Source organism: Quercus robur, chromosome 12, assembly GCF_932294415.1.
Source record: "Quercus robur chromosome 12, dhQueRobu3.1, whole genome shotgun sequence".
In the NCBI taxonomy this organism is placed as follows: Eukaryota; Viridiplantae; Streptophyta; class Magnoliopsida; order Fagales; family Fagaceae; genus Quercus; species Quercus robur.
In genome coordinates, this window is record NC_065545.1 from 31,502,807 (window position 1) to 31,516,088 (window position 13,282).

Here is a 13,282-nt window from a genome sequence, read left to right on the forward strand (position 1 = left end):
ATAAAACTGATTAGGTTGCTTATAAAAATGGGTTAAAAAAAACATTTACTTTAATCAAAGACTAAATTAAACATAGATGAGAATAAGGTTATATGAGACGAACAAAGAGAAGCCAATTGGCGCAAATCTGGCCGCGATTGGCTCCAATAGCCCAGCCTTGGGGGAATCGTTTAAGAAAAGTATTCTCATAATTAATTATTAATTAATTAAATAACTGACCAAGGTTGACACATTTCTCAACCTTGGGTTATGAATCTATGATTAAACAAACAAAGGAAGCACAATCCCAGCCGCGATTATCCATATATGACATAGCCCATATTAAGCTTTTTTTTTTTTCTTTCTTTTTTTTTTTTTTTTTTTCTTTTTTTCATATATTTCTTTTTCTTTTTCGTTTTAGTTTTAGTTTTAGTTTTAGTTTTTTTTTTTTTTTTTTTTTTGATGAGATCTTTTTCGTTTCAGTTAGAGATAAAACAATGAAAATACGAGTTTATTTTTTTCTTTTTCACCCTATATTACGATTCATGTTTGCTTTTTCTTTTTTCTTTTTTTTTTTTCTAACTTTTTGTTTTTTTTTTACCTTATTTACTATTAATTTTTTTTAGTACTAGGGGCATATGAGTAAATTTATAGAATCTACATTTTCTATCATCTTATTTTTCTTTTTAACCAAACAAAAGAGTTTGCTATTCATAAGGAAAAAAAAAGTTTTATCCCCATACTTTTTCATGTTTTCCCTATTTCTATCCCCCACTTTTCTACCTCCAACCAAACAAACCCTAAGTGAAATCTTAGAGATTCTACTATGATTGAGGACATGGATGGTGGACCAAATTGCTTGACTATCCTCGATTATATATTAGAGACAATCTCACCATATCCTCCATTAAGAGCCAGTTTGGTTGGAGGAGTGGAAAAATGGGAAGATAATAAATGGGAAAGTGATAGAAAAGTGAGAGATTAGAGGAAATTTAGTTATCTCTCATATATGTTTGATTGGGACTTGGGAGAATGGAAAAGTTGAGAAATGAAAAACTCATTTGTTTGGTTGAAGAGAAAAAATAGAGGATAGAAGATATAATTTGTATAAATTTACCATTATGTCATTATTAGATAAAACAAAAAGTAATACATTATATTTTTATTAAAAATTTTTGTACAAATGGTAACTTCATTTATTAAAAAAAAAAAAAACACACACACACACACACAAGAGTTCAAGAACTCAATTTTTTTTTTTAATTTAAAAAATAAATAAAACTTGATGTAGAGATGAGAAAAGAAACAAATGAGCACCCAAAAAAAGAGTGAGAGAAACGAATGAGGCAAAATAAGAAAAAGACAAAAAAGGACATAAGGAAAAGTGTTCAAAATTTGAACGTTACTCTACTAGGGCTAAGGATAATTTTGTTCGAAAAAGCAAAGCTTGTTTTCCATCCAATTTTCCCAATTTGGGGAGATAGATAGAGTTTTGATGGGTCCAAAAAGAAAATTGTTGGGTCCCATTATTTTCTTCTCCCATTTTTCCCTCCCAATCATACACATCTCTCTCTCATTTTCAATCCTCTCTCTTTTCACCCTAACCAAACAGACCCTAAGTATCCTATTAGAGCCACACCAAGCCATAACTAAATAAAGCAAAATAATAGTTTTATAAGAGCTTGTATAACACTTATCTTCAAGAGCACAATAGGGAATAGTTTAAACTTTAGGGATGGACTAATATATTTCCCAAGTCCGTGATAGCACACATACAAATCTTGTCTCACTTCATGTTTCATCAATCACAACTTATCATGTATTTATTTGATTTTCTTTATAAAATAGTTAAAGTTTAAAATGGAAACAAATCAAGCACAAAGCATACAATAATTGGTGGAGCATAAATTGAAAGATAAAAAGCGAGACAGAAGATTTGTATTATTATGCAACTTGATGGGCGATCATCTAACTAAGGAGAAGAGACTTCAAAAAAAAAAGGATAATAATTTAAAGTGATACAAGGTCCTTTATCAATCCAGTATTGAAGAAAGAAATTGGAAAGTATGATTCACTCTCCATACCATGAAGAGCAAAATAAGGAAGTAATTATTTGGAGTAAATTACGAAATCTGAACAATAAATTTTATTGATATAAAATTTAACTTAAAAATGTAAATGTAATAACTAATAAATTGGTTTTTGTCTTTTTATTTTTTATAAATCTTATTTGAGATGTGCTTCCTTTTGAATCTTTTCACTATTATTTTTATAATATTTCAAATTTGAATAAAAGTGCACTTCCAAAGTTGAGAAATAAATCTAATTATAGAAGATACTAGCCTCATCACACGTGCTTTGCGAGTGTGATGATGTTTTTTCCCTTTTTAAAATTTTTTTTTTTTTTGGATAAGTTTGTTTTAAAGACATGGATTAGTAGGAGAGTGTCCTATTTTGTAGGATTCAAGTGAAGTTTAAGATATATTTTTATCAGTTTATCCTCAAATTTTTCCCCTGGTAAACCTAAGGTTTAGAGGTATTTTTGAATCACATAAAAGTCCAGTCCAAAGAGGGGAATCCTCTTATAAATAGTATAGATAAAAACAATTCTTTTGGTATTGCTACATTTTAGTGATAGGATAGAAAATTTTAAGATTAAACCAAAAAGTACTTAGAAATCTTATCCATTAATGTTGAAATGAGTGGATTAGATAAGAATTTGCCATATCATCAATAATTTAAATAGATATCAAAATGGTAAGAGTCAATGTTTTGCATTTAAAAAAAAAAAGTAGTTTATATATATATTTTTAAGAGAAATGTTATATCCATAACATTTTCACAACACTTTCAAAATAAATATTAATCCTAGGTGGCAGTTTGTTATAGATTGTTACTGATGGGCAAGGAAGTAATTTAAGTAGTGGATTCAAATTAAAAACATGTAACAATCTGCTACCTAGGATTTGTAATGAAAGTATTGTGAAAGTATTGTGAACGTAGCACTTCTTTTTTTTTAAAATTGTTGACAACATGGTAAAGTGTAAACCACTCATTTCAAAATGAACAAATGCCATTTATAAAGCTCTTGGCAACTCTGTAAAATCTTAATCCGAATTTTAGTAGTAGAGTTTTTGGGATATAAAGCTTTAATTGTGTTTGGTAGTAGTATTTAGGTATTTGGTTTTCAAAATGATATGAAAATTGTGATCTAAAAAGTGTAGTGAAAAATTGTACTTTGAGTACTTATAATGCAAAAACATGTGTTTTGGTACCATGTTTATTTAATATTTGAGTTTAAAGATCAAAGGTTCAATGAAGTGGAAAAGATTGATCAAAGGGATAATTTCATGATTTCAAATAAGCCAATCTCAATCCCACACATTGAATTTGTCATTCCCCATGAGTTCAAGAGTATAGTAAGCAAGATATTTTTGTTTCTAATGCTCACAGAGAAATGGCTAAAGAATTGATGCAGGTCTCCATTGTCATCCTTTTCCTTTGACACTTCAAAATCTGAGGCCAAGTATTCTCCAATCAATGTGAGCAAGCGTTAATTTCTCCATCTCAGAATCTTGAGAACAAGATTCGTCTAAAGGGGAATGGAATGTTGTGTCCCAAAGCCAAATGACAAATAATTAGGTAGAAATTGAAGAAGTTTGAATTTGAATAAAATTCTACAGTAGATGAAGATTAAGATTTAATTTTCAATTTGTATTTAGACTTAAATAGGAGTTGGATCCATTGTTTTAAGACTTGGTTGTGATGAGGTTTATCTCCTCACAAGTATTTATGTATATAGGAATTATGAATGAAGCAAGCAGAAAATTAACCAAAAATTTCTATTCACTCTCTTAAGTTCCGGAGATTGGTCATCTCGAATTGACTAACTATCTTTTACATTAAGTATTTTATCCCGGTTCACAACATTTGGTATTAGAGCCAATCAATCCAACTCATTGAAAAGTTAAAAAAAAAAAAAAAAAAAAAAATTCTTTGTTGTATTTCTCTTTCCAGCAAACCATAGAAAATCCATCCTCCAAATGACCATCAACCAAACAACCACTACCTTCCTCATCTAGCCACCACTCATAATCCAAAAAAAAAAAAAACTTGTCTCAACCTGTTTGACCCATATCCATTAGCGCAATCAGTGACCACTTATGGACAAGCCTGGATCTAAAGCATGCCATTCAAAACTTGTCTGTAGCAGTAGATCAATTGAGCTTCCAAATTGAATCATTGCAGTCTATCAAAAAAATGACTAATAACTTTGAAGACAATGTTTTACACATTCAAGCTAATACTATGGAGTCACCAAAATTTCCGATAGAAATACCGACGACAACAACAAGTGTTGCTTTAGCCTTCGTTCAACAAGAGCCTACTAAAGAGCATTAACAAGAGAAGATTCTACAAGAAAGTGATTCATTAGATGGTACACATGCTAAAAAGTTTGAGTTTGATGTATGTTTTTATGATTAGTCCTCCATGGTGCATGACCAACAAGAGCTTACTGAAGTTCTAAAGATTGAGACTACGATGCTTCCTTTGACTCAAGAAAAGACAACCTCGATTGCACCAATATGTATGAACATAAATTTTGTAATTCCTGATAAATATGGTGAGCAATGCAAGAATTTTTCTATCCTTAGTGCTCCCAAAGGTGATTCAAGAATTGCACGACATGCCTAACACCAAAATTCTTATCCTTCAATATTTTATGAATTCGAGGTTGACTTTTCTCCAATTGAGGGATGAGGACGTGGTGTGACGACGCATCAATTTTCCTATCTAGGAATCTTGAGGACAAGATTCATTTCAAGGGGAAAGGAATGTCATGACCCAATGAATTGTATTTGAATTAGAATTATTTAAATTTAGGCTTAGTGATAGATCTTTTTCTGAATATAGTAGTAGTAGTAGTAGATAAGTATTGTTATTTACTTGTATTCAAATTGATCCCTATGTTTTAGGATTTGTTGACGAGGTTATCTTAAGCTTGGCTATTTATGTACATTAAATGCATTAATGAGAATTAAACAAAAAATTAAACAAAAAAGTCTATTTCCTCTCTCAAGAGATTAGTCATCTCAAATTGACTAACTATCTTTTATATTCAATATATTATCTTGGTTCACAAGAATGCATGAACACAATGATGTTGCATGCAATTTGCAATAAGATTTGTTCTTTTAGCGGATATAGGAATGATTTGATGCACTATTGGAGCAGCTCGCTGCCATAGGTGTTGGAAATTGGCCTTAAAACTGCCATCCAAATTCGTTTTTTGTGAAGAAGGGGAGAATTTTGATGTCGAGGAGGAGGATTGTGATGTCAAAGATGTGGATAAGCACATTGAAAGAGTTGGTGTTGTAGATAGGGATTCGCTACCAATCTTGTCAAGGAGACAAAATTGGACTTGATAAAAATAAAGTCATATGCAAACAATGTGAGTCCATAATCCACACCATTGACGAAGCTTCCTCTATTCAAGCACAAGAGGTTTTTGGTTTATAGAGGAATCATCAGATAGTACAATTAGTTTGTTCAATAGTAAAAAATTTATCTATTGATGAATGGACTATCAATCTCCCATAAGTTGAACACATTCAATACTATAATTTCATTGGGGTTAATGGAGTTGTCTCAAATTTTCTTGGTGAGAACATTAGTCTTACTTTAGAGAGATTAATGGAAACTGTAGGGGCTAGGGCCCAAAACAATGTATTGGGTCTTGGGCCTTGTCTGAGGACACTAACAAGTCCGAGGAGGAGAAGATGACTTAAATGATCCACATTACAAGTCTTATCAGTGGGGGATGAAGGGAAGAAGGTCCAAGGAGGAACTCTTCCTCGGACATGACAAACGCAGACTAATTGTGTATTCTAGCAATTGAATGCGCCCCATGAACATGTGAGAGGGAAGAAAACTCAAAATATCTAAGGAAAATCTGTCACCACCACATTAAATGCACTGCAACTACTTTTCTGGCCGCATTAATGTGGAGAGGACTCCTGAACAGTATTGCCTTGGCTGCCACAACTCACAGAGGGCTGAAATGGGTGTTTGATGGGATGGGTACTCAAGTGGGGATCCAGATGAACAACAAGTGTAAGGTTCAGATGATCAGAAAGGAACTATATAATGTGGAAAAGCCCCTATGAGGAGGGGGTGGAAAAAAGAGTAAGAGAGAATAGTGTAGCATACTAAACAACCTTAATATTGTGATCAGTATACGTTAAATCTTGAGCTCCTCGAACTAAACATCCATTGGCACTGACGTCTTTTATTTGTGCTTGATTGTCTCTTAACTCCATACTAGTCATTGCCCAACTCATTAAGACCTAATTCTTTGACCCATACTCTACAAAATTCATTGTATTGAGCTTATTAGACCAGGATTCCATACATTGGGGCTTGGGCTCCAAATCTTGCCCTTACAGAAACCATCCTTAATCATTTTTGGGAGATTTGGTCGAATGAGAATTAATAGAAATGAACAAAAGGTGTGCAACAATGTTGTTGGGTAAACCCTATAGAGAATGCAATTTGACTTTTATAAATGTATGCATGGATTTCTCTATAAGATTTGCTTCAGAAGGCCTAGTTTTGAATTTTAACATTTACTAGAACTTTTTTTTTTTTTGCTAAGTAAGAAGAATGAGAGGAGTAGAACATTTATTTATACCAAAATTTCTCTTATTGTTCAAAAAAAAAAAAAGTCTTCAATTAAATTTTTTTTAGTACTTTTCAAAGTGTAAAATACTTTCTTGAAAAAAAAAAAGTTCAAATTACCTTTTTGTATACAACAAGTTTACAAGCATCCAGGGACAAAGCCATCCCAAATTGAAAATTAAATCCTCTAAATTAAACGCTAACCCAAAAAAACAAAATTGTCACTTGACCATCTATCTCAAATGTGTGATTGGCATGACACTTTAATTATTTGTTTTATGGGAAAGTTGAAATTTTTGCATTTTGGGATTTGAGTATTATTGTACTATTTTGCTCCACTTAAAGATTTTTGGTTTTTATTTATTAATTTTTGTTGACCTTGTGCTTGGATTTTTTAAAACTTTTTGTTTGGCAATAAGGTTTTTTAGTTAGAAGAATATTTGATTGTTTTGCTTTCGCATTGTTTGGTCAAGTCACACTCACCAAACTGTGGGCCTGTTGCACTATATTAGGCCAGGCAATTGTTTGACTTCCTGGACAGCATTGTGGCTATAAAATTCCGGTTGGGCTAATGGGCCTCCTCTTTACTTTTGAATAAATGAGTAATCAACCCAGCCATGTATGATGTAACTGGTACTAAGCAATTCATCAGGACAGCAGTTTATTATTTATCAACAAAATTCTACAAATTAGTGTAATTGTAGGATTGACAATAGTCAAGGGCTTCTTAGCCTTTTTTTTTTTTTTGGACAATTCAATTGTTGTGGTAGAGAGGATCTAAACCCTGTAAGTTTCCGTTGGTCACATCTAGCTCGTACCCATTGAGAAAATCTAGATTCAAATTTTCCATCTGCATAATTACGAATAAAAATAATAATAAAGTGTAGGATTGGGAATGTAGACTACAAGCCCCCACTGTAAAGTTAAGCAAATGATAAATAGGGTTTCTTCATGGCACAAGTCATATGAGAAACTGAACTTTTATTTTTTCCATTTATATGTACAAAAAGATATGCTCAAAACACAGCATCAATACGTACACACAGAAAATTGGATTTTGAAGCTTCAGTGCATCAATTGCTGACGCTGCCAATTTCGAGCTATGTGGCAACAAGTGCCTGGATTCCCAATCAACTCAAATCGATTACCCTTCCATCAAACCAAAAAACATTGAATCAATAGAGATTGATGAACTAACAAAACTGGCAATAATGTCGAGTGTTGATGTGAGGTTATTGGAATTGGACGCTTTGATGCAGCATCATGTAGATTGCCACAGGAGAACTTTCTGTTCCTTTTCCTTCTTCTTCTTCTTCTTCTTCTTCTTTAATTAATATAAATATTTCACTTAGCACGGAAGGGGTGTATGAATGCAGAATTCATCTGCCATATCTTGAGTGAGGAAGTAACAGTGGCCTCAGTAGCATTGTTAAACAGAAATAGCCGAGCAGCCCCATAGATTGCCTTTGTCGGATAAACACGTGATGTGATGCATGTCCTCCCACCTTGAACAAAGCTTTCAACTATTGAATGATCAACCTGGATGATCATACATTTCCATGCAATATTAAGGTGATTGATCAAGTCAATAATGGTAAGATATTCATTCATGTAGAACTGAAAGTGAAAATAAGGCTCAACTTACCAGTAACCTCACATATAATTTTTCATCTTTTAGTACAGGAACATAGCCCCCAAGAATTTGTTTATTAACATCAGTTGCCTCAGAAGACCTAAAGGAAACAATGAAGTATAAGAACATAACCAAGTTTAATTTGACAAAATTGACACATTTCATTTATTGAGTAAACAAGAGCAGAATTAGAAAGGTGTAAAATACCTTGACTGATCAACACAGAAGAAAGTTGTGAGATTGCCATCAGTTCCTTTGGCAATATAGAAATACACAGGAGTTTGCTCAGAAAGGCTCTCATCTGCAAGAATAAGAAGTCCAAAGGGTCCTAATGCACCACGTTGAGCAGCTCCCTGACTGTTGCCGCAGCTGAACTCCTCATTGCTTTTAGCTGTCCTCTCCAAAGCCTCCTTATCCAACTCAAACTCTGCGACAATGTCCAACTGTGTGGCTGATGCTATATCTAGTGGAACAACTGATCCTGCCTTGACCTCCACTTTGTCAAACTCTTTGCCGCTCAATCTCAAACTATCTACCTCCTCCACTGGCCATTGAAGCAAATTGCTACCAGTCTTTGTATCAAGCAACACTGTCCTTGGAATACCCTGCAGAAGATCATTACACAAACATAAAATCTTGTCAAGGAAGTGAATCATAAGAGATACATGCTGATGAATCCAATTTGATTTAAAAGGAAAAAAGACATGGCCTATGTAACTAGAAAGAAATCAGCATACCTGAACTGATGCCCAGCCCTTCTTCATGTCTGCAAATTCACTGTCAGACTCTCCAATCCAACCCCACAACACCCTCCTTTCCTTCTGCTCGTCATAGAACGTCTTGGATGCATAAAACATCCCATAATCATACCTGATTCCAATACCAATATTGGGGTTGTCGGGAATCCATGTATCAGTCTTCTCATCATAAATCCCAAGTGCATAATAATCTTGTCTATCATTGTCCAGGCTGGTCTTCATCACATGCTTCACTCCAGGACCAGTAACCGATGTGTCCAAGCCTTTTCCAGCCGTCTTGGACACAGGATAGAAGTCCACACACTCCCACATGCCAGTGTCAGGGACAGAATGAAGTAATCCATCTAAACGCTCATAGCTCTTGAAGTCCTTAGTGTGGTAAACCAAGGTAATGCCTGTTGTGTTAACCCTGGACCCTATGGCAAATTTCCATTTCCCATCTGATGTGTACCAAGCTGTTGTAGGGTCACGAAAGTCATTCTTATTGATGCCTGGTGGTGGGAGAAGAACTGGGTTGTCAGGGTACTTGACCCAATCGATGAGGAGGGGATCAGACAGGTTGGCAGGATATGCAAGATTTTGAACCTGCACTGACTCATTAGTGGATCCAGTGTAAAGCATGACAACTTCGCCATTGGGAAGGACTGTAGCAGACCCAGTCCAAACACCATTTATGTCATACCACTGATCAGCAACCATTGCTAAAGGGAGGTGAAGCCAATGGATCAGGTCTGTTGACACAGCGTGGCCCCAAACTATGTCACCCCACACTGCTCCATTAGGATTGTACTGGTAAAAGAAGTGGTACCATCCTTTGTAGAACATAGGTCCTGTAATATTTTCCAAGTAGATTTTAACTTTAGTAAATTATGGATGAAGGCAAAATTGCACAAAGTGTAAAAGATTCAACATGTGGTGACAGGGTGTGTAGTGGGGTGGGATTGGGATAGTTGTTACTCGTTAGACTAGATTCTTGCTCCCTATTCAAAGTTCTACAAAACATTTTTTTTAAGCATGTGGGATTGAATTCAAACCCCCTATTCTCATAATAATTTTCTGCCTCTTGTGAAAGTCATGTAGAAATTTGACAGCTGGTAAGATTTGACCAAAAATTCTAACAGTTCAACCTATGATGGTCTTCATCGCCAACCAACAGATACCAAGGAACCTGATTTTTCTTACATAGACTATGAAGACTAACTTTAAACCAGTCATGTTCTCACTAAAAGGAATAATACCAATACTATTAAAACTTGTAGTGTAATCTTTCAATATTTTCAGATTGGTCTAGCTTGTCCTAATGACCCAGATTCTCAGCTAGTTATACCATTGAACAATTCTATCTCACTATGGTAATAGAATATTGTAATGAACTAATTTTCTGAAACCGCATTCCCAAACTTTTAATCATAATAGTGCAATCATACCGTCTTGAATTGATCTTTCCTTTTTTTAATTGTTTTCAGATCACCATCAGATGTTTAGTCCAGCTATTCAATATATGGCAAATATTAATCAATCACAAAGAAGGGGGAGGTGGGATACATCTGGTAACATAAAATCTGTGATAGTGATAGTGAAGGTTCAGAGAGAAAAGTAACGGTCTTACCATTAGGATCTGAAGCAGAATCAACCAGATTTCCCCATCAAAGGAATGAAAGTCAAGCACATAACCACAAAAAAGGGACCAAAATCAGCATATAATAACTTAATAAATCAAATAATAAGTGCTTAGCAAAAAAAAAAAAAAAAAAATCAAATAAAAAGTGTAATGATAATTGTTTAGTATAAATATTGATATTCAAAACGTCATCAGTGCCTGTAACATCACCATCCAACAGGGTAAGCACGTAATACTGTAAACCCAGTTAGGCTAAGCTTATTTATCATGTACAGATATTTGTTTCTTCTCAAACCTCTATTTTTGTTTTTTTTTTGGGATAAGAATTTCATTTTCTTCTAAGTTTAGTTGTACTTAACTTATTTTTTTAAACAAGACTAACAATTGAAATAAGCTCATCAACCACACTATTAGGCACACTTTTCCCCAATATAATATTATAATGACATGAATACCTTTATCCCTATTATACAGGAATTTGAAATGTTAAAGAACGCTTTCTATGGCCAGAACCCAGAAGACAATCTTAACTAAATCAATATAAATTTACTATAATACATGTATACGAGAGATCAAGTTCAGAATTTTCACAAAGGTATAGCACCTTTTTTTTGACAAAAAAAAAAAAAAAAAAAAAATATATATATATATATATATATATATATATATATTCAATGGTGAAAATGAAACATACCATTCATCCAATTCTTCTCTGGCTGGAAATGAAAAGATGTCCTCTGCCATGACAACATGCTATTGTTCCATGGATACGAGATCGCATTGTGGTCGGCAAATGCCAGGTTCGACTTCTCCGACACGCCGGCCGATACGCCACGTGACACGGGGTGCACTGGCTCCAACGGTATGGACACGGATGATGGATCGGACGTGGCCAACAAAGCTTCATCATTTTCATTTTCACGGACATTGTGTGAATTCCTATGATAACCTATAGTAATGGCCAAAAACGAAGCAAGCAACAACAACAACAACCCAGAAAAGATTATGAGGGTCGCCTTTGTTCGTGGCCTACGTTTGTCTAAAGGTCCTTCAATGGTGGGAGGTCCATTGGGAAGAGGAGAGTAGGAGCATGGAAGGGTATCCTCCATTGTTTATATATCTGGTGTCCCTTGCAACAAGCAAAATGGGATAGAGCGGAGAGAGCAAGGTTGTGACTTTAATGAAAAGTGAAAACTCTTTTTTGTTTTTTTGTTTTTTTCAATGGAGGATCAATGAGGTGGCTGTATATGTATAGTGCTGGTTGGTTTTCTTGCTTGGCTGGAAAGAGCTAGAAAGAGAAAGAGAGAGAGAGATTTAAGAAATACTAGAAGGAAAGGTATGTGTATCTATGAATTAGAATCCATGAATAAATGCTTATATAGACGAGGAGGATGCTGCGGAATGCTAGATTTGCCAATTTTATAAACGTTGGATAAAATAGTTCCATGTGAGCCCTGTGGTTGGTGAAAATGAAATGCCATTTTTTTCTGGCATTGATTGGGACTCTGCATTCATAGGTTATGACTCATGAATACTTGGTGTCATAATTGCTCCCTCAATTATCTATATTCCATTTTTGTCACTTGAGGATTGGAAATGAATTTGCAAGCTCAAATTTTTTTTTTTCTTTTTTTGTTTTAAAATAGGTGATTGGTTAACTAGGGTCTAGGAAGATATGCTATGGATACTAGTTTGGACCATTCCATTATGCAATTTCAAACTTTTTAAAGTCCTTTTCATGCTTCATTATTTGCCATGTTTTTACATTTTACACAAAATTTTAATATGCATTATACACACACACATTTAGTTGAATATGTGCTTTTATTGCTCATTTTCTAGTTAAGTGGTCATTTGTGAATAATGTTTTTGGTTCATTCGATGTAGGATTCAGCCTTTCCTGTTTTGAGCTTATCATTAAGGAAGAGGCTCTTGTTTCCTCTTTGTAGTTCTGTTTGTCTTGTGAATAAAATTTCTTGTTCATCAAAAAAAAAAAAAAAAAAATATATATATATATATATATATATATGTGCTTTTATCTGTATGTTCTTTGACACATGTAACTTATGCAAGTTAGGTATCCAACACTTCAGCAAAAATGAAAAAAAGGTTAGGTATCTTAACTTTTTCCACTCTGCCTCAATTGAAACATAGCTGGACCAGGACACAACAACAACAATTTTAGGACAATTTAGACACGAAAGTGAACTCAAAGTCACGTTTTAAGAGAGTCGAAAAAATTAAATAAAATAAAATAAATAGAAAAAACTGCTTCTTATTTTGGGTTGAAATTAGGCGAAACCAATTGATTACAAATCCACATATTACTAACAGTAGCAAGATAGACTATGATAAAAAGAAGAAACAAACACCTGGCAACAGCAAAGAAGATAGAAGTTGAAAAACTGAAAAAACTTCGTGTTAATCAAACAAATTTTTTATATCAATAAATATATTTTAAAATGAAATTATTGGAGAGAGGTAATGGGGGTTTCTTTGATTAATGAAGACCCCACGTTTACACAAGGATGGAGAACTAAAACAAACACACTTGATTGGTGGTATAGAATGGTGAATTTACACGTGTAATCTAATCACTCAAAAAGATTAGCT

General features: G+C 33.9%; 1 protein-coding gene across 1 annotated transcript; it reads right to left on the bottom strand.

Annotated features, from left to right (window-relative positions):
• Positions 1 to 7,623: 7,623 nt before the first annotated feature.
• LOC126708872 (acid beta-fructofuranosidase) lies at positions 7,624 to 12,124 on the bottom strand. Its single transcript, XM_050408861.1, has 6 exons — positions 11,364 to 12,124; positions 10,658 to 10,666; positions 9,028 to 9,878; positions 8,498 to 8,895; positions 8,303 to 8,390; positions 7,624 to 8,196 (listed from the first exon to the last, which is right to left on the bottom strand). Exons 1-6 carry the CDS (start codon positions 11,776 to 11,778, stop codon positions 8,002 to 8,004), a joined length of 1,956 nt encoding a protein of 651 aa, XP_050264818.1. The 5' UTR covers positions 11,779 to 12,124; the 3' UTR covers positions 7,624 to 8,001.
• Between the last annotated feature and the right edge of the window lie 1,158 nt (positions 12,125 to 13,282).

What these genes read in the sequence shown, in the direction of transcription:
- LOC126708872 (XM_050408861.1), bottom strand. Translation starts at nt 11,778, where the DNA reads ATGGAGGATACCCTTCCATGCTCCTACTCTCCTCTTCCCAATGGACCT. An exon ending in AGGGCTGGGCATCAGTTCAG is followed by an intron (nt 8,896 to 9,027) that starts GTATGCTGATTT and finishes GATCTTCTGCAG; the next exon opens with GGTATTCCAAGGACAGTGTT. An exon ending in AATTATATGTGAGGTTACTG is followed by an intron (nt 8,197 to 8,302) that starts GTAAGTTGAGCC and finishes ATGATCATCCAG; the next exon opens with GTTGATCATTCAATAGTTGA.